At 37.8% G+C, this 26,827-nt stretch overlaps 1 protein-coding gene across 1 annotated transcript; it reads left to right on the top strand.

Annotated features, from left to right (window-relative positions):
* The first annotated feature begins 6,332 nt into the window (after positions 1 to 6,332).
* On the top strand, positions 6,333 to 22,860 carry LOC142100011 (vitellogenin-A2-like). Its single transcript, XM_075184012.1, has 35 exons — positions 6,333 to 6,362; positions 6,480 to 6,503; positions 7,712 to 7,863; positions 8,925 to 9,176; positions 9,288 to 9,449; positions 9,539 to 9,687; positions 10,417 to 10,567; positions 11,027 to 11,184; positions 12,169 to 12,334; positions 12,540 to 12,665; positions 13,174 to 13,392; positions 13,501 to 13,724; positions 14,128 to 14,225; positions 14,302 to 14,426; positions 14,623 to 14,724; positions 14,804 to 14,923; positions 15,013 to 15,202; positions 15,287 to 15,380; positions 15,479 to 15,664; positions 16,043 to 16,190; positions 16,285 to 16,504; positions 16,601 to 16,770; positions 16,862 to 17,398; positions 18,174 to 18,224; positions 18,799 to 18,882; positions 18,966 to 19,178; positions 19,282 to 19,424; positions 19,631 to 19,769; positions 19,893 to 20,028; positions 20,118 to 20,304; positions 20,861 to 20,955; positions 21,065 to 21,162; positions 21,652 to 21,811; positions 22,097 to 22,252; positions 22,606 to 22,860. Exons 3-35 carry the CDS (start codon positions 7,765 to 7,767, stop codon positions 22,719 to 22,721), a joined length of 5,274 nt encoding a protein of 1,757 aa, XP_075040113.1. The 5' UTR covers positions 6,333 to 6,362; positions 6,480 to 6,503; positions 7,712 to 7,764; the 3' UTR covers positions 22,722 to 22,860.
* Positions 22,861 to 26,827: the final 3,967 nt, after the last annotated feature.

Raw genomic sequence — 26,827 nt, 5'->3', positions numbered from 1 at the left:
ACAATGAGATTTACAATAAAAATTATGTTTTTATCAGTATAGATTCCATTCTTATCTGTAATTACACAAGTCTCAACTTAACATATTCACCTTGAATATAATAGGCCTACCTGCTACACATAGAAAAACATCTTATAGAGCATAATACCTGGGGAATTGACATCATTTCTTACAGCAACAAGTACCAATGTTACCACCACACAGAAATCCTTTCAACTCATGAAGTTTTGGCTATTAAGACCTACTTCCACATTATTGATTTTATAGTATTTTTACTCCATTGTACCGTTAGTCTGTTGTATATGTAGTTTGCTTATTTTTCTACTGCATAATTACTTTAGTATTTCATTTGCTTTGTATGTGTATATATATATATATATATATATATATATATATATATATACACACACACACACACATATTTAATTGTGCGTTTACTTGATGTATATTGTATATACATATTTTTCTGTTTATTCTATCTCTCTCTCTCTCATATATATAAATATAAATTTGTGTTCATTTATTGAATTCAACTAATACATCATTTATTTTTGCTATGTATTTATTCTGTTTGGCTTTTTTCTAATCACTAAATATACAAATATGCATCTATTTAATTCTGTCTATTCTGTTTATTTTGTTCTACTGCACAATCCTGTATATTCTAACGTCCATTTATTTTATTTAATGACTTTTATGTATTCCTTGTTATTGTATTATGTCATAACATTTGCTCCAATGTATTTTTGCTACTGTTGGTTATATGTATTTCAGTAGATTATTATTTTCACTTTTGTACATCCATATCCACTAGTTTTTAGCCCATTGTACATTAAGATGTGCAGTAAATGGTTAAAGTGTAACCAGAGATCGTGTAAATATTTTTCAATTAAAGATTCAGGAAAACATATAATTTGACCAATTGGGCACAAACACTTGCTGTATTAACGTCTATAATCTATCATATAACATATATTTTGCATTTCTTTTACCATATTTCTATAAAAAACATTTCTAGTTGTATTTATCCTTGCTACTATATAATAAATTCTACTAATTTCAAATTTTAAATTTCTGCAGCAATAACAAATAGCACTTCTTGTATTATTGTATTATAATTGCACTGAATGAACCTCTTAATACATTTATGTAAATTCTTTGTTTTATTGCAAAGCATATGTACAAGTGTAATTATGTTCTGGCCACACAAAAAAAGCTAATCCAGACTTCTTCAGACAATAAATATTGGTTTATTCTGAATGGTTGTCTGTTGTCTGAAACTCCATTTTTTCTTCTCCAAACAATGAAATTATTTTCAGTTTAAAACTGGAAAAAGGAAGTCAAGAAATACATGGGTACGAGGTAAAAAGTCCATGGGGTATATTTACTAAACTGCGGGTTTGAAAAAGTGAAGATGTTGCCTATAGCAACCAATCAGATTCTAGCTGTCATTTTGTAGAATGTACTAAATAAATGAAAGCTAGAATCTGATTGGTTGCTATAGGCAACATCTCCACTTTTCCAAACCCGCAATTTAGTAAATCTAGCCCCATGTGTTGCATCAAAATTGTAAAAAACTTTATCATTGCAAAAAAAAACAAAAAAACAATAACGAACAAGCTTAACTGAAATATATATAGACTTTAAGGAATGGGTCAAAAAATGTTTTTTCACAAGTTCTGGGGGTAAATTTATTAAGTGATTTCTGCAAGTTGCCGGAAATCGTTGACTTTGGGAATTTTAAAGCGGCGATGGCTTGTAAAGACAAACTTTCCTTTACAAGCTTTCGCTGCTTTAAATTTCCCCTGCAAAGTCGTTGATTTCCGGTGACTTGCACAAATCGGAACTTATTACATTTACCCCCTGCTTTCTAAGTACAAGATAGTCTACAAAATGTGTCTTGTAAATGGAATCAATTCAATATTCTGAAGATCTTTAGGTAAGTTATGTAACAGATAACCAGCAAATTAATAAATAATTAAAGGATACACACAAACAAAAATAAACTGAATATCACAAATTAAAGGTAAGTTGTACTATGTTTAAGTAAATACATTTATAAATAAGGTCTAATATTTATTTTATAAGAATTACAATTTATTATACCAAAAGTAGACAAAAAGAGTGCGGTTTTTTTTATAGTAAATGTGAAAGAAAATTTCATCCAGGTTATGCCTTTTATTAGTTGTCAATTTATATTGTTTAGTTTATTTATTTAAAAATACATAATGGTATGTCAAACTGCTATAAGGCTAAAGATGGACACTAAATATTTGACCTTCTATATTATGAAAATATTTTTTTTATAGATATAGAATACATCCTGACAAAATTCCTACAGAAGTGTTCACCATACAAAACGACCAACACCTCATAGCACTAAAATATGTAATGAAATAATAGGTGAAAGTTGTCACAAATTTAGGAAAAAAAGACAATGTAGGGATAATTGAGATAATTTATTTATTTTAGTGTTACCTATCTTCTAATCTAATAATCTAATATTATATTTCCATTATTTAATTAAAGGGATAATCTTTATTGATTAACTGAGCTGGTTTGACTAGCAAGTTTTTAAAGCTGTTCAGGTCTTGACCAACTTCAAAAACTTGCAGTTGGAATCCACTCAGTTAATTAAAAAAGTAGTAACCCATTAATTCCATTCATCCTGCCGTTGTCACTGACATATATTTCTAGCTATTATACTTTATTTTTTTACATATAGTAATGTGGCCACTAGATGGCACATCACTCTGTCTTATCATTGACAATGATAGAGGTATATTTTATCCTTCTATAGCCCACATTTTTTTTATTGTACTACATAAGCTTGGTTGATTTTACATAATCTTTATTTTTTTTATTTAGTATAATTTATTTTAATCCACCACTTTTAGGATTTTTTTTCATATTTGCTTTTTCTTTTTTTTACTGATCGGATTGATTTTCATGTTTAATAATACATTAGTAAAGACACTTTGGGCTTGATTCATTGAGGAAAGTAAGGCAAAAAAAGGAGTAAGTTTTCTCCTGGACAAAACCATGTTACAATAAAGGGGTGCATATTAGTTTATTATTTTTACATAAGATAAATACTTACTGTTTTTTCATGTAGCACACAAATACTTGATAACTTAATTGTACACTGAAATTTAAAGTTGATCTAGTACATGCCTTATCTCAATTCTAAATCTGCCATCACATTTTAAATTTACATCCCCCTCCAATGCAACATGGTTTTGCCAATGTGAAAAGTTACTCTTTTTTTTGTGCTTTACTTTCTTAAATGAATCAGGCCCTTCATGTTTTTTTTCTACAAGAAACGACACTTATTTGTCAGAAAAAATATATATGCAGATATTCAGTGGGTAATCTACTAAAGGTTTTGTTCAGCAAAAGTGTCATCAATAAATTCAGCATTTTATTATGATAAATTTGACAATTTTTATTAATGTTAAAATACTGGACATTGATCAAATGCTGTGTTGAGAGTTGTAGTGTTATTTGTTTACTGTATTGTACTGTTGTACCATGTACTGTCTTGTTCTCCATCTGTAAGATGCTGAGGACCTTATGTGGCGCCCTATAAATAAAGATTATAATAAAAAAGTATGCTTTTATTGATGACCCCCCATGGGACTACGAATGAAGAAACATTTTTGTTCCCAATTGGGTGACGATGGGTTAAAATAAATAAAATAATATTTTATTTTATATTTAATGAGGTTTGCAAAGTGTTTAATGCAAATAAACATTATTTGTGCTTGTGTATTATTTTTTTAGTATTTTAATATACTGGGCAGGGGTCTTAGGGACCTCAGTCCATTATACTGGAATTGCTAATATGTTTCAATAGGGATGAGGCTGGTTGAGGGATTTGTGGGTGGGGGTCATGCTGCCTGATATTTTTTTATATTATTTAGTAGCAGGGTTTTATCCACTCATTTAAATGGGATTTCCAGGATTTAGAAACCCAAATTTAATGAACAGATCATTGAGAATGAATAAGAAAAGCTTGAAAGGACATGAAAGAATTTTTTTGTACAATTTACTGTCTGAAATCAGGTAGTTGATTTTTGTTAATATAATAAGTCATTGCTTATTTAATTCCCCCTGGTCTATGCCATGCTGGTTATTTCTTCATTTATTTATTTTGGGGACGTGAAAAAGTTTCATTTCTATACTGTGTGGGGATAGAACAACCTGTAGCCAATAGGAACATTGTAATGTCCACAGCAGCAAATACTATTGAAGAAGAAGCCACAGACTGAGAGTTAGACGGTAGAAGGTTCAAGGTTCTCAGGGGCGCATCTCAACACTGCAGACTCACCAGAAATGAGTCTTGGGTCTATGAATCAAAACACTATACAAGATATCTGGCTTCACCCTGTAACCCAGTAACTAATATATATATATATATTTCAGGCTTATGCGAGGCAGGCTTTGATTTTTACTTTAATAGTAAGGATAGGTATATTAGTTATCATCATCAGCTATTTATATAGCACTAGTTCTGCACCACTATCTTATTATTACATAATGTTAGACTGTGTGAATAACAATTTATTTTGTGACTCCCATGTACTTGTTATTTACAGTAAAAAAGTAAAATGTTGAAGGTTTATTGTGGCACTTTATTTTTAATGTTTTATTTTTGCTTTGATCCGAATTCAACTATTTGGAAACCCCCTCTTAAAAATCCTTTGTTTGCCCCTGGTTCTCCAACGGCAAAGTTTATACATCCGTATATTATCTATTAATGCAAACAGAGCAAGTTAGATTTATTAATGAGCAGTTTCACCAACAGTGAGGGTAATCTGATATATTACATTCCCTGGAATAAAAACCACACCCAGCCAGGCAGGTAACATGTACCGTCGGTGGTAAACTTTGCATATGTGTTCTTTAATCATTATATTTGTGGAGGGCCTAGCCATATTGTAGCACACAGCTTTCTTAATCTTCATTTTTATGTGGTGCTCTATACATATTTTTAGGCATAATTTTATGACTCAGTTGTGTTTATCATCACACAGTGGAACAAAGTGAGCACGAAGTAGCTGAAATTTGTCTCTGCAATTATTTTACTTCCAATGAACCATTGATTCCCCCAATTTTCCATTAGCCTGGGTAGCACCGTTATTTAGTGATGGGGTCATGAGTCTGATTCTTACTAAGGAGCTAAGTGGAGTTTTTGTATTTGGTTTACCTCACAGACCAATGGTACTGGTGAAGCAGTGGGGGGCATGTAAACTGTTCCTAATAGGCTGCTGAATCGAGCCTCAGCCCCCTCCCCCAGGCTAAAACGTGCCCCTGATTGGTAGCTAATTGACTTCTGACTAAATTGGCCCTTTGCTTATGGGGGTCTGTATGCCTAGTAGAGAAATTCAATTCTAAGCTTCACTAGGGCAGCGGTTGATAACCCTGAATAAAGTTCTGCAATTGTACAGCCCTGCTGAGTATGTTGGCGATATCTAAATGAAGGATGATAAAAATAGGAATGAATTTTGCTTAGTAGAAGTTTTGACGTATGGGTACCGCTGACCTTGTAGAAGATCAGTATGGTGAAACTCCCTTGGGACCAAACAGATGATTTCGAGCACGTAAATTAATTTGATGCTGGTAAAAATGGAACTTGTGCAAGGATGAATCAATATAACAAACCAATCAATATTTAAAATAAATTCACCAGATATATTGTTACCATAACACACTACATATATATATATATATATATATATATATATATATATATATATATATATATATATATATATATTATTAAATATAAAATGGTACCTTTATGACAGTTCTGTCTACAGCTTATACAACAATTCTATAAAACAACAACCTATAACAGGGATAAAATGATTGGTCCTATGTTTGCGTTTACTTGATGACTCTGCAGAGTTAATTTAACTCTCATGTGCAAAGACAGGTCACAATGACCGGGGCAAAGTTTACAATAACCTGGACCTTATGTAAATCAGATAACTAAACTCCAAACTAAATACAATATAATATATAAACTATGCCATTCCTGTAATATATGTCATCTATTCCACTCCATATTGAAATATATAAATATACATGTGATACAAAAATATGATTTATAAATCAGCATTAATATTAAAAGGGCAGAAAAGTTTTTTTCTATTTTTTTTTTTTTTGGTGCAAGTTAATGGTTGATATAAGAGTTTTCTGGCCAAACCCGATAAGGACACGATAACGTGCCAAATATGTTGTGTCCAAAGGCTGATGTAAGCCGGACGTTTTGCTATAAATATTCCAGCTTGTTCATGGTCAGATATTCACCATCATCATGAGGGGAATCATCCTAACACTACTGTTCGCACTAGCGGGTGAGTTTTAATAAATGTTCCTTAATAACTGTTTCAGCTCAACATACCTAATCAATGGTCAGCTATACTTACGTTTTTCACCTGAGTCGCTAATATATATATATATTTCTTTTTTAGCGGGCACCCATGAAGGCAATATAGGTAAGAATTGCTACTATCTAGTAGACCAATTCCTCTCTTTATGTCATATTTTGTCCTATAAGTCCTGTCCTCTGTCGCTTGAAGACTGTTTATTAAATATTGCAAATTAAATTGCTATTGTAGTAGTGTTACCATATATAGTATTATATGTTACCAGTTTAGCTATGTTCCATCGTAAATCATTAATAAAAAAATAAATTAAAGAAAGGAAAGTGAAGAGTGAATATACAATACATATGCCATATACCCCACATCTACCAATTATTATAATCATTATTATTTATTCATTTATATATAGAGAAACTTTGTTTTCACACCCAAACCATCATCAGCAAATTAATTTAAATGTAACACTCTGTAGCACCCAACTATGGTGTACAGTGTCCCTGTACAATATATGTAGGATAATGCACTCCCTACTGTAAATTATAAGAATAGTAGAAATCACCAAGACGTTGTGAGAACACGTAAGAGCGCAAGGATATAGAGTGGGAGCTTTTATGTAGCTCCTGAAAATTACAGGTGACTTCTATAATTTATAATGATTTACTGTAGTGGGTGTATTATTGCTGGTGAAACACTATTTTTTCTAGTAAACGCTGAAGTGATGACATCAGAAGTCACTGATTATAAGGGATGACAGAGGAGTTTATAAATTTATTATAAATTCTCTTGTTCATTATATAAATATTTTGCGCTCTTCCATTGCAACTTAATTTGTAGATTTGGCGAACGAAAGGCATATCATGTCCGGCAAATGTTAAACAATGCCCTTCTCTGTAATGTCAAGCCCTTCTGCTCCAAGGGAGGTTTCTGTCCTCCCTGAGATGGCCCCATCTTGTGGTGGATTAAAACTCCAGCAGCACTGGTCAGTACACTAATAATAAAATAATCATCATTCTCTAATATACTACATGGAGCAATTTTGACATATAACATACAGCTAGTCATTCGCTGCGTCCGTTTTCAAATTTGCAGCAAAGACCAAACTTCAAGCATTTGATATAAAAATCATCATTATCTCCCAAGCCTCTAACATGTCTCACCACAATCACACTTCTAGCATAAGTCTGAATGAGTGTTCTGTCTTGCAGTATGATACATCTGTTCTGTGTCATCTGTGCTGCTAATCTTCACAATGTCAAATCTGAAACATTTTTAACCCCCTGTGACACCTGTTTATAAAACGTGACCCATGTCCCCCTTAGATCTTTCGTTCAGTCAAAACAAAGTATCTCTTTATGACTATGAGGCATTTGTGATGACTGGACTTCCAGAAAATGAATTTGTCCGTGCCGGAATCAATATAGCCTGCAAGCTGGAGATCAGTCCCTACGCCCAGAGACTATTCCTACTAAAGGTAAAGAAGACAACATGAATTTTTTTATCCATGGTCAACTTATCATTTCCAGGAAGACTGAGCCAGCCAAGCCCACTCTAAGATATCATCATCACCATTTATTTATATAGCGCAACTGATTCCGCAGCGCTGTACAGAGAACTCATTCACATCAGTCCCTGCCCCATTGGAGCTTACAGTCTAAATTCCCTAATACACACACACACACAGACAGACAGACCAGGGTCAGTTTTGATAGGAGTCAATTAACCTATCAGTATGTTTTTGGAGTGAGGGAGGAAACCGGAGCACCCGGAGGAAACCCACACAAACACAGGGAGAACATACAAACTCCACACAGATAAGGCCATGGTCGGGAATTGAACTCATTTCACCAGTGCTGTGAGGCAGAAGTGCTAACCACTGAGCCACCGTGCTGCCCGATATATTAGATATTATTAGAGACTGGGCAAATACCTTATTAGGAGGCTTGCCTTACACTTTGCATCACCCTACTAGTGACTTAAAAACGTGCTTCAAATTTTGATATGTTAGGAATACAAGACACAAAAAAATAATTCCTTATTATTTGCTCAACAGCAAATTATACTATACAAGGGATTTCTTGTCTTTCTTAAGTTTTGTGGATGCGATCAGAAAGTAGGATTGACTAAGAACACTTCTATATTTATTGCATTTGACCCAGAATATATTGGAACTCTTTGTTTAAAAGATGACCCTTCCTCATTTTCAAATTTGGGTTCTCCTGCCTTCCTGGTGGGTGACTGGAATGGTATAATTTTAAGATCATCCCCCCTTCCAGTTCTATTTTCAGAGGTCTAATTGGGCCCCTGTTTTGGTGGACAAATGTTCATTTTGACCATTTATTAAAATGGCTTACTGTTACAGAAAATCACCCCCTATAGGCTACAAAAAATAAAATTACTTTGAAGGTCGCTCTACTGTTTTAGGATTCGGTAACTTCTCATTTGAATGACTTCCTCTGAGATTTGTCTGGGTTTATGGCAGCTAGGAATGTGATATTAGCCCCTCATCTACTGCAATCTTTATCTTTTTTTTAGGTCCAATCTCTTAGCATAAAAGAAATCAATGGTGCGTGGCCAAAAGACCCTTTCACGCGTTCTTCTAAGCTGAGCCAGACACTTGCTGAACAATTTGTGAAACCCATCAAGTTTGAGTACCACAATGGAAGAGTTGGAAATATTCTCGCCTCAAATGGCGTTACAGAGACCGTGGTCAACTTGTACAAAGGTATCCTCAGCATGCTCCACCTCAACGTCAAGAGGTCGCAGAATGTCTATGATCTGCAAGAGGTTTGTGTTGTTGGTTTTGTATGGCGTTGGCCATCGTTTAAACCCATTTAGGTTCATTTGGGTTATTTTGCATCTTGTATGCTCACTAATGTATCTTATTCTGCACCACAGTCCACCATTGGTGGCATCTGCCACGCAAGGTACGCGGTTCAAGAGAACAGAAGAGGAGGGGAGATGATAATTGTGAAGTCCATAGATTTCAATAACTGCCAAGATAAAGTATCAAAGAATATCGGGATGGCTTTCCTAGAACACTATGAATCTTATAGACAGGTACGGTCTTATTCGCGTAAAAGGTCCATGTAGCATAACAAATACCCTGGCACCAACTCACTAATTGTTGTTCATCATTTTTTATCTAGTTGCACCAGAACGTTCGTGATGCTGCAACGTACACCTACAAGATAAAGAACAGAGAACACAATTCTGTCATTGTCCAAGTGACATCTGAACAGATCATCCACTACTCTCCATTCCAGGAACGTAATGGGGGTGCCATAGCAGAAGTCAAGTGAGTATTTGCTCCCCCCAAAAAAAATAAGCCCCTAGAACCCTCACAGCTTATTTTTGTTCTACTTTCCAAAAAGTGATCTGTAAATCTCACCTGCTTCTTGCAATCATTGATGTCTAAAGCTTTGAAGTTCATTTTCAGCTTAAGGTATATAACACATACATTTCAAAGAAACAACAGTAGACACGTTCAGTGTACCCATTGCTCGCACACCATGGAGGCTGCAATTCTGTGAGTTATGCCGATAGTCACTAGACAGCTGCCTATCACTTCACTTGGAGTCAGTGACATTACTATGGATTCAGGCGTAAAAAATGGCTGCCTCCGCTGTGTGTAAGCAACATGTGCACTTTAAGGCGAATTATAAAAAGATCCATGATTTCTTGCTTTCAGCTCACATGCAGAAACACCTACAAGTGCGACACAGCCAATAACACACAATACGAATGTCACTGGAAATTTAACCAGCCAAACAAATGATATTTCCTGAACCAGTGAACGACTTTGTCCATAGAGAGAATATGAAAGACAGACTGGAGAGTTACTATAACACCAGAACACTTGGAAACATGTTTTACAATGGTTTTCACTCTGCAATCAGATCCTGGGCTCACAAGTTGAACACTATTGTAAACATTTTAAAATAGGTTCTTCCTGTCCTGGACATTTACACAACACAAGAATCAGAAAAGAATCAGAAATGTATGTACACAACTTTTTCTCTTTCAGGCAAATACTCACCTTTGTGGGAACCAGGAGCAGCCAGCAAAATCCCCCTCAGCTTCAACTCCAGAATCGCGGGAGTCTCCATTATAACTTTGCAGATGAGATCTACCAAATTCCTTATGTTCTGAACAAGACCAAGAGCCTGGAGGCACAGGTACTGTAGTCTTCAAAGAGGTATAAATATAGACACAGCTTGCCCATAAGTGAACGTTAGTCTTCACAAGGTAGTCCTCCCAACAATGAAAATTGAGGCAAAATAAACCCTGCCCTGATTTAACCATATGCCGCCCAGAGCCAAAGACCCCACTCACATGTGCTCAAGGTCTTCACAAGGTAGTCCTCCCAACAATAGGGTTGGCGAATCACCAACATTTCACCAAAAATTGGAACTGTTGGGAGACAGGCACCAGCTTGTGGAGTTATCAAGATGACATTTCAATCTGATATGCTCTTTTATTTAGAGCAGAAGTAGTCAATATTATATATTTTCAGCTGTTGAGAAATGATATGGTATGCACCATACAAGAAAGTGTTGTCCTGCCTAACATGTTATTGATCTATTCTGAGTTAATACTGTATATCAAATAAAGCTTCTACTGTTTGCTTCTATCAGATAGTGGAAGTTCTACAGCACATTGACCGTAATAACCAACAGAAGCTCCAGAAGGAAGTCTCAATGAAATTAATGCAGCTAGTTCAGTTCATGCGTCACGCAAGTCCCGACATCCTGCAGACCATTTGGAGGCAGTTTGCCGAAAAACCCCAAAAAAGGTTGGCATTCCCATATTCTAACATCTAACTAGCTCTCTGCTGATAGCAAATATATGATATAACACTGTATATCCCGTGCATGGACAGTAGGGGCTGTCACTTCAAAGCTTGTTTGTGCTTTTGAAGACAATGGAGTTTATTAGTAAAGCAATGAGATGCTGTAGCTCATAGCAGCCAATCAGATTTCTACTTTCATTCGTATGCCTACACTAGACTGCTAATAACTTCTTATTGGTCGCTATAAGTTATAGAACATTAATGCTCGCTTCACCGTGTTTGTTAAATAAGTCAAATGATAAACTATTGACAGAAGCAAAAGTGTCATACTTCAGACTATACCACCTTCATAAAGAGGAGTTTTGACCTAACTTTTTCAGGGTTTAATGGCTTAAAGTTCTTCAAGGCTTAAGTCCTTTCCCTCAGTAGTAGAACTGTGTTCCTGTTTAAACTGATCCTGCCAGTGGTGAAACTACCATTGGTGCAACAGATGCCATGCACCGGGGCCCATGGAGATAATGGGGCCCGCTACATGGCAGATCCCTGCCTCCCTGCACTGGGGCCCACATCTCACTAGTTCCGCCTCTGAGTGATGTTACCCGGTCAATAAGGAATCTATGGTGTTGTCACCAATCAGTCTTGAGACGTAGACCATAGGCAATCGGAGGGGGGGGGGGTTCCTAGTGCCTGGAAACCCCCCTCCAAACCTGGGGCACTGTATAATTGAGGTGGCTGTACCCTGTAATGTGCAGAAACAAACAGTGATAGGAAATAGTCCTTAATTAGTTTTCAAGATTTTTAACTTTTGGGTAAAGTAAAAGTTTTGCGATCAGGGGGAATCTGAGGTCCATTATGCTACTCATTGTGAGCTGTTTTTTTTTTAAAAAAATAATCTAATAGGCGGGGGATGCCCCTTTCAATTATTATTTATTTTGCCCACTTTGGCAGCTTTTATTGATTGTTGACCATGTTATCTCTTACTTCCAGAGTCTGGATCCTACAAGCTCTGCCTATGAGTGGAACTGCAAACACCTTGAAATTTATCCATGGAATCATTCACAGAGTAGAAGTGACAATTGCTGAGGCAATCCCTCTGCTTTCCCTAGCCTTGCATAACGCCAGAGGCAACCAGCGGGTGTATCAGATCGCTACTGTGAGTAATTCTAGAGAAACAAATACTTATTCTGCAGTCATCAAGCTCTAAAATAGTTACTGAAATCAGACCACAGTTCTACTATAAAAATGACAAACGTACCAGGTGGTAAAAAAAAATAATGATTGAAAAAACACACAAAAAGAGCATAAAGGCTGTTAGTTGGTATTTTTGGTTGTCCAAGCTAATTTACTCTTATTTCTAGGAAATATTACAAGATTCTAAAATCCAGAAAAGCCCAGCATTGTACAAAGTTGTCGTCCTCTCATACGGTTCAATTGTGAAGAAATACTGCGCTCCCTTGACTACCTGCCCTGAGTCCGTTTTGGAGGTGAGTGATTTCTGTATTAATTCAAGTTAAGTGCTATTTTTTGTGTATAGAGAAAACGACACATTCGCAGATATTAAGTCAGTTCTGCCAATTTCAAACACAATAGGGCAGCCATTTTGTGACATTAACCAATAGTCATGAGATTGCAGCCTAACATTGCACAAGGATCCATTGACATCACTGGGGTTCCCTCACAGTAGGGCAGCCATTTTGTGACATTTATCAATAGTCATGAGAACTTAGCCTAACATTGCCAAAGGATCCATTGACATCACTAAGGCTTCCACACGGCGGGGCAGCCATTTTGAGAGCTAAAACAGTATTAATGAAAATACATCGTAAAAATCAGGGTCATCACTGAGGCATTAGGAACATTCATAGCTCCGTGTTCAACAATCTGTTATAGTTTAGAACAAAACAATAAACATTTTATAAGATATATGGGAAACATTGTAAGGTTTCTGTTGTTGTTGTTGTTATTATCACATTGCTTTGTCTCCTTTTCTAGCCACTCCATGATTTAGCAGCTGAAGCCCTACACAAGGTCCATGAAGAGACTATGGCTTTAGCATTGAAGGCTCTGGGAAATGCCGGACAGCCTGCAAGCATCAAGCGTATCCAGAAATATTTGCCAGGATTTTCCTCCAGTTCAAATCAACTTCCACTCAGGATCAGGGTTGACGCAATTATGGCTCTGAGGAACATCGCCAAGGTGGACCGTCGTAAGGTAACAGACACACTATAGATTTACCTGTAGGCCAACATATAATTGTTAGGACGAGATGTTTTGCTTTTCATTCATGCCAGTTGAAATTGCCAACTTTGTGTATTGTAGGTCCAAGACATCGTACTCCAGATCTACCTGAACAACAACGCCCGTACTGAAGAGCGAATGATGGCTGCTTTGGTCTTATTTGAGACCAAACCCAGCCTTGCCATGGTTACCAATATTGCCAATGTGGCCGTTAGAGAGAGCAAAGTTAACCTACAACTGGCCAGCTTAGTCTACTCTCAATTGAAAGCTTTGGCTAAGAGCAGTGTACCTCAGCTGGAGCCACTGTAAGTACCGAGCCCAAATGTAAACTAAGTAGCATATACTGCTGCCAAAATGGCAATAAGGCACTTTATATGCTCAACCCAAAGCAGTGACTTGTGACGACGGATGAACGTTATCAGAAACATAGCTGGAGTTCATCGGCAAAATGTTACTTAGCATGCATATAAAATGATAGCATTTTATAGGCATGCAATAATAATTTAGTTCATGTGCTGTCATCACTTACATACAATGGGGGTTGCCATTTTGAGGGGTGAACCATTAAATTACTGCTCTAACTGTGTATAGATGGTGGGTGCACTTTAATCTTTTTCTCTGCATAGAAGTCATAGAACATGTCTGTAATATAAAGGTATCGGTAACTTTTGAGGATCACGATTACTAACTAGACTGTATTGATTATAGGGCTGCTGCTTCCAGCGTTGCTCTGAAACTGTTCAATCCAAGTATCGATAGCCTGGGATACCGCTACAGTAAGGTCCTCCGTGTAGACACATTCCGATGTAAGTATGTGGAAGGTCATTAGTAAACTGGGAAAATAAGCTGTTGATATACTAAACTTTTCATTTCTCATGCAAGACAATCTCATGTCCGGAGCTGCTGCAAAATTATACATCATGAATAGCGCAAGCACCATGTTCCCTGTGTTCGTGTTGGCTAAACTCCGTGGATATGTGGGAGGAGCAGAGGCTGACGTAGTAGAGGTAAAAATAATTGATTCATTTAATTGTGTAAATATATCAAGAGACATTCAGAAAATTGTAGTAAGAGAAAAACTCTCAATGATGAGAAAAACATAGCAAGAAAAACGTTTCTGTGTCCATGGGTTCAACTTATGGCAAGAAAAAGAACATGTGTATGAAACGGAATCACTATAAAACATGTTCTTAACCACAACAGGTTGGTGTAAGAGGAGAAGGATTAGAACAGCTTCTGAGAAAGCAAGACATCCAGTTCAGCGATTTCCCAATGCATAAGAAGATCGCCCAGATTGTGAAATTGGTGAGTCGTTATCCGCTGTCCATTTCATACATAAATCCTTACCTGTAACCCAAATTGTAACTGCTATTTTTCTTGCTAGCTAAAGGGATTCAGAAGTCAACCATTCCAGGTTCCATTGATATCTGGATATATCAAAATCTTTGGCCAGGAGCTCTTCTTTAATGACATCAACAAGGACACTATTCAAATGTTGACTCGGGTAAGAAGAACCCAATATTTTGACATTGGTTCGCATTTTGGGCTATGTATACATATTTGTGTATGATTTTATCTCTCTATCCCCTTCAGGCTTTGAACGAGCCTGCAGATAGACACATCACAGTGAAGTATATACTGAACAAGCTCTTGAATGGAATAGTTGGCCAAATTGTCCGTGCCGTCTTAGCTGTTGAGGCTCGTCATATCACGCCGACTATTCTTGGTTTGCCAATGGAGTTCAGTTCGTACGTCACTGCTGTGGCCCATTCTCCTGTCAACAGTATGTAGACCTGAATGCATTTATTATCTTGTCCAATCATGTCATGCACGTATATTGTGTTCACTAGTTTATTTATTCCTACAGTTGACGTAAAGATGACTCCAACCTACTCTCAAGATTTCAGTGTTGCTCAGCTGTTAGAATCACACTTACAGATCAATGCAGACGTCAACCCTAGGTGAGGACAAATTGGTCATATGATTGGTGAAAGGAATGGCTATAATTGAATAATGTATCAGCTCTCAATATGTCCTATGTTTTCCATTTTAATCACAGTTTATTACTTCACGTGGTATCAACAATGGGAATTAACACACCCATCATCCAGAGTGGAATTGAATTTCACGGCAAGGCCCTTACAAACATCCCAGCGAAATTCACCGCCCATGTGGATATGAAGGATAGAAATCTTAAAATTGAAACACAACCCTGCCAGCAGGATAATGACCTACTGCACGTCAGGTATTTTTTTGCAAACGACAAGTTGTATGGTCTTATACAAGCAGTGGAGACACCTGTTTAGTGAGCTGGAGAAGTATTCATGAGAATGCAGCCTACTAATCCACTAGGCAGGATGTACCCTTGTGATGTGACTGGTGAATTAACGGGCTGCATTCTCGAAGAGTCATAGTTTGTAGTGACGAGACTGGCTAAATATTGGTTCAGCCCATAAAAGGATGGAAGGGATGGAATAATATAATTATGGTACAAGTACTTAGTAACTAGTTTCTTGAGTTTATTCAATTTGAATGACTAAGAGGAAGTGAGTTTGAGAGATAACGGAGCTTGTGGAAGTTCCGCTACGCTGTGGTTGACTTCCTTTTCATACAATTTCTGTAGTGCACGAACATTCGCTGTCTCAAGAAATGTTGAAGATCTGGATTCGGCTAAGAAGACGCCACTTGTGCCACCAGAAGTTAGTCAAAACATACTGAAGAAGCGCTTTGAGTCAACAGTCAGGACTTCAGCAGAAGGGGCCAGTATGATGGTAACCAACAAGGAATTCTATAGAACTCAGGGGGGGGATTGTCATTTCCTCTACGTCTAATCATCAATTGCTCCTCCTGTTCTTTTGTTTTCAGGACGATTCTTCGGAGATTGGGTCCAAAAAATATGTTGGTCTTGCTTATGTACAACATCGCCAAGTTTCACCTGCTCAGTCGTACGCACTGTGTATTAAAATCCCCAAACTTCCATTCAAAGTTTGTTTAAAACACAAATCTCGCAATGCCGGATCCCGCAAGCATTCCCTCTTTTATCAAGTGGTGGGAGACCACCAGACCGCATTCACAATGAAACCAGGTTAGTGGCCACTTTATAACAGCTTTTTTTTTATTTATTTTTTTGCATAAAAATTAAATTTCTGAGTTATGTGACTTCTGGCCTATGCACACACAGTTCACACTGATGGAGCTATTGAGAAAATACAAGTAGAGTTAACCTTTGGACCCAAAGCAGCCTCAAAGATAATTGCCATGGTTGATGTAGAGGAGAAGGAGGGTGAACAACTTGAAGCATCGGAGATCCAGAAGAGGCTGAGGACAATTCTTGGAATAGATGACATTGCAGTAAGTACTAGTAAAGCAGAATATGTAGTATTGAATTTTCATACATTTTGTGGCTTAACAAAACATGGTATTATTCCTTACTCACATGCAGGCCAGGAATGAAAGTCTGATCTGGCGCAGGAAAAAAACTAAAAGAGACCACAAACAACACAAACATCACAAAACACTGGCTGTAGACGGTGCAGAGATTGCACTACACCGTGTTGAATCATCGTCGTCCTCCAGCTCTTCATCCTCTTCATCCTCTTCCTCTTCTTCACCTGATGATCGAAAAGCTAGAAGCAGAGAACGTGGCCGGCAGGCTAGCAGCAGCAGCAGCAGCAGCAGCAGTAGTAGCAGCAGTAGCTCTAGCAGTAGCAGTAGTAGCAGTAGCAGCAGCAGTGAGAGTAACAGAAGAGGAGGAAAACATAACAGAAGATCTAGCAGCAGCAGCAGCAGCAGCAGCAGTGAAACGGAAGAGTCAAGCCCTAGCAGCAGCAGCAGCAGTAGCAGCAGCAGCAGCAGATCCCATAGGCACCACAAGAACCATAAACAGCAAGAGGATCATGGACAACAGCATCAACATGGTGACAAGAGAAGCAGCAGCAGCAGCAGCAGCAGCAGTAGCAAACAGTCATCCAATGGCAGGGTAGGTAGAATATATATATATATATATATATATATATATATATATACAAGTTAACCCGTGCATGATACTCATGCATTCTAGTCAAATCAAGCTACTTAAGGTCTTAAAAAGGTTCTTGTCATGCATTTGGGCCTAGCCCAGGCCTCCTCAGGGGAAGAGCGTTACTTCCCGACGCAAGCGGCCTTTTTAATGTGTGTTCATGAGGTAAAATTACCTCACGAAAATGAGTTTGACCCCTCAACTCGTAAATTTAGCCTTTACCACCCCTCCCACGGGGGGAAGGGGGGATGATGGAAGTTAACTGACTTGACTATTCTAATTTTTTTGTCAAATAATGTCAGTATACCAAATTTCAGGTCAATTGGATGAGCCCTTTCTGACAAAATAGTTTTTTCCACACACACACACACACACACACACACACACACTAACGCACGCCTCTACACATGTGTGTTCATGAGGTAAAATTACCTCACGAAAATGAGTTTGAGCCCTACCAAATTTCAGCCCTTTTTGAATTTTTTTTCCCACACACACTAAGAATTTAGTAGGTCAGTGTATAACTCTGCCCAGCAGGTGGCGCTGCAGCTTGGTTTTATTTTTTTCACACACACACAGACGCCACTAGACATTTATATATTAGATATACACACTTATTTATGTCTTGTATAATGTATATATATATTATTATGATTGACTTACTCTCTATATGATTTTCAGTATGTGCTTCATATATATATATATATATATCCATTAACTCTCTTTGTACTTACAGAGACATAGAGAATTTTATGACCTTCGATTCAGGCCAGTGAAGAGACCAAGTGTAAGTGTCCTGTTATTGGATGTTTTTGTTTTATTTCGATGAGGATTAGAGTTGAGCAGCGTTGCGGTGGAAATTCAGCACAAAACTGAATATCACGGCCGGAGCTACATTTCACAGAATGGCCATTCCGCACTTGTATTTGTAAATTCCACTTCCTACGGGACCTGCAGTCCGCTCGGTGGTGTGGTGGGGGCATGATGAGAGAGAAGTCCGGGTCGGGCAAAAATTATAAGGGAATTCCGGGCAACACAGTAATGATAGCGAGAAATTCCGCATTGATCACTCAAGGCCAAATTCTTCTGGAGAAACGCGTGGATTTTAGACGACTATACCGCAGGGCAGTTATTGAAAATTTTGATTGCGTAAGGGATTGCAGTAGGGAAAAAAACTTAGAAATATAATGAGGTATGTTTCATAATGTATGTTACTAACACAGGTTACTTCAAGGTAGATAAAAATATGTTAAGCCTTTGTTGATGGGTGGAAGAGCCCCAGCCAGTGAATATTTAACAAGCTGTTATACTATTAAAGATTAGTGAGATAATCTGACACAAGGCACTATTTTATTTACTAGATTCACAACAAAAAACATTCATCGTCTTCATCCTCAAGCTCTTCATCCTCCAGTAGCAGCAGCCAATCTAGGCCTACCCACAAGGTAGATGTCATGCCAACACTTAGGTGAGCTAAAGCCTTGTCATTTTCTTGAACCTTATTTAATATAATACTCTTTTCTTCTAGGGAACATTTATGGGTGACAACAAGCCCCCAGCACTGGTTATCACTGTTCGAGCCATCCGAAATGACAACACACGACAAGGATATCAGATGATTGTCTATGCAGACTATTCTTACAGTAAGCCCCATGTCCAGGCCTACATTGTGGATTTGACCAAGTCTAGCAGGTGGAGAGCTTGCCTCAATACCGAGGTTGTGAGCTCTCACAAAGCTATAGTAAGTCAAAGTCTTTTCTTCTCCATCTGCCCCCAAAAAATTAAAGGATACTTACGCGTTCCATCCAATACAGTTTAACATCTCACTATTTTAACTAATTTAGGCCACTTTGAAGTGGGGACAGAATTGTCAAGATTACAAGATCATTACAAAAGCTGAAATCGGTCACCTGGGCAATCAACCTGCATTGAAGCTCATTGTAGACTGGACAAAGGTCCCATCCAAACTGAGGTCTCTTGGCACATAGTAAGTATCCATCATCATCGTATTTTTATTGTAAACTTTATTTTCTTAAATTATTTTTATTTTATGATGACGACAAGTCTTTACAGAGATGTTAGTGCTTTCTCATTATACTTTCCCGTTTATTACGTTTTTCAATCTAGAAAGCTGGATTGTATTGTCTTGCAACATGTCCTGGATTTGTGTAAAAGTTCCATAATTTTCTTCAGTGTTTCAGATCTTCTGCCTGGAGCAGCGTACTTGTTAGGATTCTCTGAGAGATACAAGAAGGATAACAAACATCAAGTCAAAATTATCGTGGCACTAAGTTCTCCAAGAACTGTTGATCTCATCATACAGTTACCCCGGGTAAATTGATTTCCCTGTATATTTTCGCACAGTTTTTTAATAAGCCACATTTGACAGTTTTTCTTTTTCCCAGTAATAGTAATTATATACATATCATTTCTTTTCATAATTTCATGGCTACAGCTGGTCCTCTACTACAGGGCTTTCAGACTCCCTATTCCAATCCCAGACCGACGCATTTCGCAAAGTGAAATCCTACAGGCTCCAACATGGAATATATTTGCTGAAGCACCCCAGACTCTCTTGGAGTCTATGAAAGGTTGGATGCTAAAGGTAGAATGTACAAAATGGAAACAGTTATTTCCGCACAGCCATGTTTACATGCAAATGTAATTTCTTTATTGCCAGGTGAATGCAAGGCCACCGAAAATAGCATTACCACTTTTGGTGGCGTGACTCTAGCTTCCACCATGCCTGAGAGCTGCTTCCACATCCTAGCTCAAGACTGCAGTGATGAGATGAAATTCATGGTGATGATGAAAAAGTCCAAAGAGAATCCAGAACACAAAGACATTAACATTAAACTTGGCCACTAGTAAGTACAAAAACTGCAAGAGACCGAACGATCTGAACACCGTGGCTTGTGGGCAAATGATTGCTACAGTCAGGGGCAAACGCAGGATTTGTAGAGGGGGGTTTCCACACCACGCCGCCAGTGGGCGTGACCAGCATGCATGGGGGCGTAGCTATAATTTTAGACAGTGCTTGGCTGCTCTCCAACTCTTCCTATCCCCATAATATACATGGGCAACGCTGCGTGCACTATTGTTTGCTCTCCCTTGTCAAGTAGAGCTGTGTGAAGCGGGAGCAGGGTCCAGCCACCTCAATTATACAGTGTCCCAGGCTGGTACATTAACCTGTTTGATAGTTTACACTATACTAAATATTTTACATTTGGATTGTCCCCCTTTTAAAATGCCTGCGTGTTCCCCTCTTTATTGTCTCGTAGAAGAAAAGAGAAAGATATCTGATACAATATTTGGAAAAATTAAACAATGGTCCAATTTGACATGAAGATTTTATATATAACATTACAAATAAACAGCTACAACTGCAAAATAGTAAAGCATGCTGAATTTCTTCCCATACAGTGACATTGTAATGTCTTATAAGACCCAATCTCCAGTAATGACTATCAATGGAGTTTCTCTGTCGGAGGACCAGCTTCCATACAGATCATTTAACGGTAGGAACTTCTTTTACGTATATAAACCGGAAACACACAAGAAGGTAGAGATTATCTCTACTACATTTTGGTACTAAAATATATTTATATATATTTTTTTCCATTGTAGAGCCAGTTGTGGAGATTCTCAAGACAGAAAGTGGTGTGACCGTGATGGCACCAGAATTTGGCATTGACGCGGTTCACTTTGATGGACTGACTGCTCAGGTATTTTCAGCTTTTGTGTTTCACATCTAACATAACATTCTAAATTTTCTACCTGTATCCACAATGTTCGAATGACCCACAGAGACTGATATCTGAGGATTTTATATACACATTGTTATTAGTTACAACCACACTTATTATTAAACTACGGCGCTGTAGAGAGAATACTATATGATTATCATCAATCCCGGACCCATTGGAGCTTACAGTCTATACCCCCTAAACACACACGCAAACTAGGGTCAATTTTGTCAGAAGCCAGTTAACCTACCGATATGTTTTTGGACTGTGGGAATAAAACTGGATCATTTGGAGAAACCCACACACACAGACACAGGGAGAACATATAAACCCCACACAGATAGGATCTTGGTTGGAATCGAACTCATGACACCAGCACTGCCTTGCAGCAATGCTAACCACTGCACTGCCCAGATAACACCAAATCTCAATCAATAATGGAACGTACCCAACAATGTGATTTTCCAGGTGGTGCCAGCTCTCTGGATGAAGGGCAAGACGTGTGGTCTGTGCGGCCGCAATGACGATGAGACGATGCAGGAGTTTAGGAGACCTGACGGTTCTCTGGCTAAGGACGAGAGAAGCCATGTCCATGCTTGGATCCTACCTGCCCAGACGTGTGCTGAAGGTAAGGAAGATCTACTCTGTGTATTGATAAGATAATATTGTTATTATGTTTGACTAAATGAAGAAACTAGAGACTCGCAGAGGAATACTGGTAATTATTTTAATTTCTTTGTTTGAAACTCAGATCCTCCTACCAATTCTGGTCTTATAGACATGCAAATGAGTATCTCTGCATAGCTTACATCAGAAGACGTATCTTACTGAGGCCCCATCCCCAAATTATGGCAACAGAATGTTTGTGATTAGAGCCGTATCATTGTTTCACTACCTTCTATCTTCTTATAAGGTTGCAACGTTCAACAATCTCTTGTGAACATCGATAAAAACATTGATGGCGAGAACTCCATGTGCTACTCTGTTCATCCCGTCTTACGTTGCGCCAAAGGATGTTCCCCAGTCAAGACTGTCGAAGTGACTACCGGTTTTCACTGCCTGCCTTCTGGTGAGTATACATTTTATTTCTTAAGAGAGAAATATAAAGATTCACATAGGACAGATAGTGCCAATTTACTAAAACAAAAACAAGTTTTGGCAAAATATCAGGAAAAATACACTGCAACCATTAAAATAAAATAACATCTAACAGTTTTGCAACTTATGGCAGTCGAGTAATGCCTTTTATTCTTGTTGCATTATAATACGTCATGCTCCATTCGATGTTTACATAAGATATGTGGTTAAGTGGGCAGCCATTTTGATATCTACCAGGGAAGCCATTTTGTGTGTATAGGACTTCCTGTTGGTTCGATAACATTACTCAATGTGTAAATGACTTTGTACTTCCCCCACTCCTAGGAGCATCTCTGGACCTGGCTGCTAAACAAGTAAGCCTAGACAAGCCTGAAGATTTCTCAGAAGTTGTTGAAGCCCACACCTCCTGCTTATGTGAAAAGGCAGCATGCGCATCCTAATCTAATGTTCCACCATCACTATTTCTCTTGAAGTACCTTAATTCCCTGTACCCCACAGAGACATGATTTTCCCCTTCAGGGTAACCCCAGGAAGTAATCCATACTTTGTAATGTATTTCATTCCCAATAAAAGTTTGCATTTGAAAATATTTATGTTCTGGTTTTATTTCCAACCCTTTATGGAATTAACTTGCCAGGAACTCTGTATTCAAAGTGGAGCTCAACTTGAAATAAAAGTGTTTACAGCTCCATGGGTTAGATTCATCAAACTTCCTAAAAAGGAAAAGTTGGAGATGTTGTCCATAGCAACCAATCAGATGCTAGCTATCATGTTCTAGAATGTACTGGGTAAATGATAGCTAGAATCTGATTGGTTGCTATGGGCAACACCTCCACTTTTCCATTTTAGAAGGTTTGCTATATCTACCCCTACGTTTGAGGTATCTATCTATACATATGAGTGAACTTAATTTTTCTATATTGATTTTAATCAGAATAGCAGTCTCACCTGACTGAGAGCTGTAATGACGAGATGGTGCTGTTCTGTATACACGGAGGCAAAATAAAAGTGTATAAAAATGGAAACTCTTTGGTCTGTTTTTGTAAACGTGTTATTGTCAGCAGCCCTATAATATAAGCATATTTCATTTGCAATATACATTATCACTAAGAAGGGTTGTATATTCATTAATTAAAGTAAGAAACTAAGGTTATACTTTCGGAGAAATATGCAAGCACTCAGCATCATGCAATGAGCAACTTTTGATTCATTTTATGATTAACCAGGAATTCAAGTAGTGACAAGATAACACAATTCACTCTCCTCGAAAACATATCAAAGTATTTCCCATGTTAAGCACCATTTAAAATTTTTATTTTATTGTCTGGGCTCAGGTCATTTTGGGGACATATGTTAGAATGAGGATATTCTTCTATTCACACGGCAGCAGAAAACTGGACTTTTTACAATGAAAAGTATTTTCACTGAGTTCAAAGTTTCGGGGACATTATGGTGCCCATTCTCAAAATAGCATATGTATGTTAATATCAAAACATTGAACATAACATGCAACAAAAACACAAGATATTAAATACATTAAAATAATCTGAGCCTAGATAAACACACTTATTAAATTACCTTGGTCACTGTGATCTAAACTTGAGGGTAACTCACTGGTACCAAGTAAAAGAATTGCAACTTTGCAGAGAGTGATGGTAAAAGAGACTGCACATATTCAAGATAATTTGTTTACATGTCTCATCATATATGCTTAATTAAAGTTTAAAATCCCTGTTTGAAATCCCCAATTTATCGTTTGAAGCTTCACATTTACAGTGGTTCCATTGGAGCAGATACAATTACAATAAATCAGTGGCAATTTATAATATTTTAATCAACATACTCGTATTTCGTCAGAATTTTGAGCAAATGTAACTCAGTATCTTACTGATATTTAAACAGTATTTGCCAAATTTTAAAGAAAACGTAATGAGGATTGTTTTCTTTGGCCCCAAAACAACGGGCAGCTAAATTTTGACACATTAATAATACTGGGTCAAGTGCTGTTAAAATTACAAGAGAGTCCCTATAGATGAACGCCATTAAATAGGGACAGTGTTTGCATTCGAGCTTTACACTTACCTTGAAGGGGTTAACTGGGGTTTCAGGCTCGACCAATGAATGTCCCATGGGAGGGTCTTGGGTTGCTTTATAGGTCCTCTCGTTTCCTGGTTGCTCATTCTGCTTTGCAAGATACCACCCACCCACTCCTGGTGTCGGTTTGATAGTTAGTGCCTGTTTTATCCTAATTTTCCCCTCGCCACAGAGCAGGCACAGTTGGTAGGAAGGCACTGCGATCAATGGCTGATACATACGGTGCTATGGTGATTTGCAAGGCAACGGTAACTCTTGGTCCTTCAATGAGGAGGGTCTTTGCCCGGTTCAGTGATGGAGGGCATGGTGAGTTTAGAGGGGGTTCAGTCACTCTGACGCTAGGTTATTGGATGCACGGCAGTTCACGCTTGGTTTTGGGTATCAGTCTGGTAGCTGTCCCGAAGTGCTTTCTCCGCCCAAAAATTTAATTAATAAAACTGTGACCTTCTTTAGCCACTTTATTTATTAATGTGGTTGGAACTACGTACAAATCCCATGCTCTTTTGAGACACGCAACCCACGTGGAAGTTACGTTCAGACATGAATTAGTCCCATAGTCTCTTAAAAAGCATAAAGGAATAGGGATATATGTTAAACTGTTATGTATAAATATGTATATGGATAACCTTAAGAGTATCACAATGCAACATTTAATAATATAAAACAGCAGGAAATGTATTTTTAAAAAAATGTGAGTAATGTTTAAAGCTCTTTGTGAGTATTGGTGGTGTTGTAAAAATAACATTACTCCAAAGGTGCTTTAAACATTACTCTCACTATTATTTTTTACATATTATATGAAAATTCCGAATTTTACATGAATTAATTATTTAACACTTTAAAGACACTATTCTCTCCAAAACCATGTTGCATTGGAGGGGAGGTATATTTAAAATGTGAGGACAGATTATTTTGTTAGGGTAGGGCATATCCTATATCCACTTTAAATTTCATTGTAAAATTAAAGCTATCAAGTATGTGTGTGCTACATGAAAAACAGCCAGTATTTAACTTATGGGCAAAATAATAAACTAATTAGCACCCCTTGCATTGTAACATGGTCTGTCCCGAAGAACATTTACTCCTTTTTTTGCCTTACTTTCCTTAATGACTCAGGGCCTAAGTGTATACGTAATGTACGATTGACACAGAAATACTGCTCTTTTTTAGTGGGATGTTTCTTAAGGGCAGTGTGACTCAACAGACACTTGTAAATAAGCTTTTTGTGACAGAATTTTCACAGAAAACACATTCTACGTTAAATTAGACCCTTGATGAAAAAATACTTTGAAAATCATCACACTTCAAAAAGTGAGGTTCAAAATGGCCGTCTTCTCCCAGAATCCCATCAGAGGGCAGCCATAGAAAAACAGGCTATAGTTATGGACAACCACTGCCTATCATTCCAACTGTTTTTATTTCTCTTTACAGTTGTTGTCCATTTTTTTATGTAGAATTTCACAGCTAACCAATTTTGAAATCTCAGTGCTGATGGTTCAGCCATGATACAAGCGATGCACACATGGTATGGATACCTGGCATGTCTGAATAAACTTAATCATGTGATTCTCCACAGCTTGGATCTCATCTCTGTTACAGGTCTTTTTCCGCACTTCTCCAAGACCCGAAGGGAAGCAAAATTGTCCATTACGAATCTGCTAAACAAAACCGTGCGTGACAGCAACCTTTGGAAGCCTTGGATGGGCTTTGGTCCTGTGTTGCTAAATCCATACACCGTCTCCTTTCTGACAGGCAAGTGTCAACCGAATGCATGCCCACTGGTCTCTCTGGTTGAGGGGATTGCTCGTCCTCTAACTTTGCACTCTGTAGCTGGACCGGTTCTAAAAAATAACAGATATGTTAAAGTCAAAACCATATATCAGATACGAGATTTCCGAATTACCTCTGGATCAATGTCCACCTCTTACAAACTGCCTTTGCGTTCAGCCAATCTTCCACTCTCGAGAGCCATTAGATTTTGGTGAGTTGGAGGGTAAATTCTGGGAGGCAATAATACTGTCAGTCGACTCTAATGTCGACACTAAGGAAGTTTGTCAATTGATCCAATTATGTGTCCTTTAGGTTGAGAAACAGTGGCAACATGCTTTCAAAGCTTAGTGGAAGACAGTGTTTGGGTATTCCTACCTCCATATTTTCAGGCAAAGAGGCGCATGCAATCGGAGCCTTTAAAAAGTAACAACGCTGGTCTGGGAAACATATAGATATTTTTGGTGGCCACTCCACATTCTTTACAAGTCTTTGCATGAAGTTTCATTACACTTTGCATTGCTAGTGTCAGCAGGATTGGAACTTTTCTCCTTCACTTTCCTTGGATTGGAATCCGTGCGTAGTGCCAGAAGAGCTTCTTCTCAAGCTTGGAAACATCTCCATGAAGATCCGAAGTATCTCTCAAAGAGAAAGTAGTCAACAGCATCTTAGAAACTTCCTCTAC

Source organism: Mixophyes fleayi, chromosome 8 (assembly GCF_038048845.1).
Source record: "Mixophyes fleayi isolate aMixFle1 chromosome 8, aMixFle1.hap1, whole genome shotgun sequence".
In the NCBI taxonomy this organism is placed as follows: Eukaryota; Metazoa; Chordata; class Amphibia; order Anura; family Limnodynastidae; genus Mixophyes; species Mixophyes fleayi.
This window is presented reverse-complemented; position numbering and strand designations above follow the sequence as displayed.

Coding starts and splice junctions, on each gene's coding strand:
- LOC142100011 (XM_075184012.1), top strand. CDS start 7,765: ATGACTGGACTTCCAGAAAATGAATTTGTCCGTGCCGGAATCAATATA. Junction 12,666..13,173: donor GCCCTGAGTCCGTTTTGGAG/GTGAGTGATTTC, acceptor CTCCTTTTCTAG/CCACTCCATGATTTAGCAGC. Junction 14,725..14,803: donor TCGCCCAGATTGTGAAATTG/GTGAGTCGTTAT, acceptor TTTTCTTGCTAG/CTAAAGGGATTCAGAAGTCA.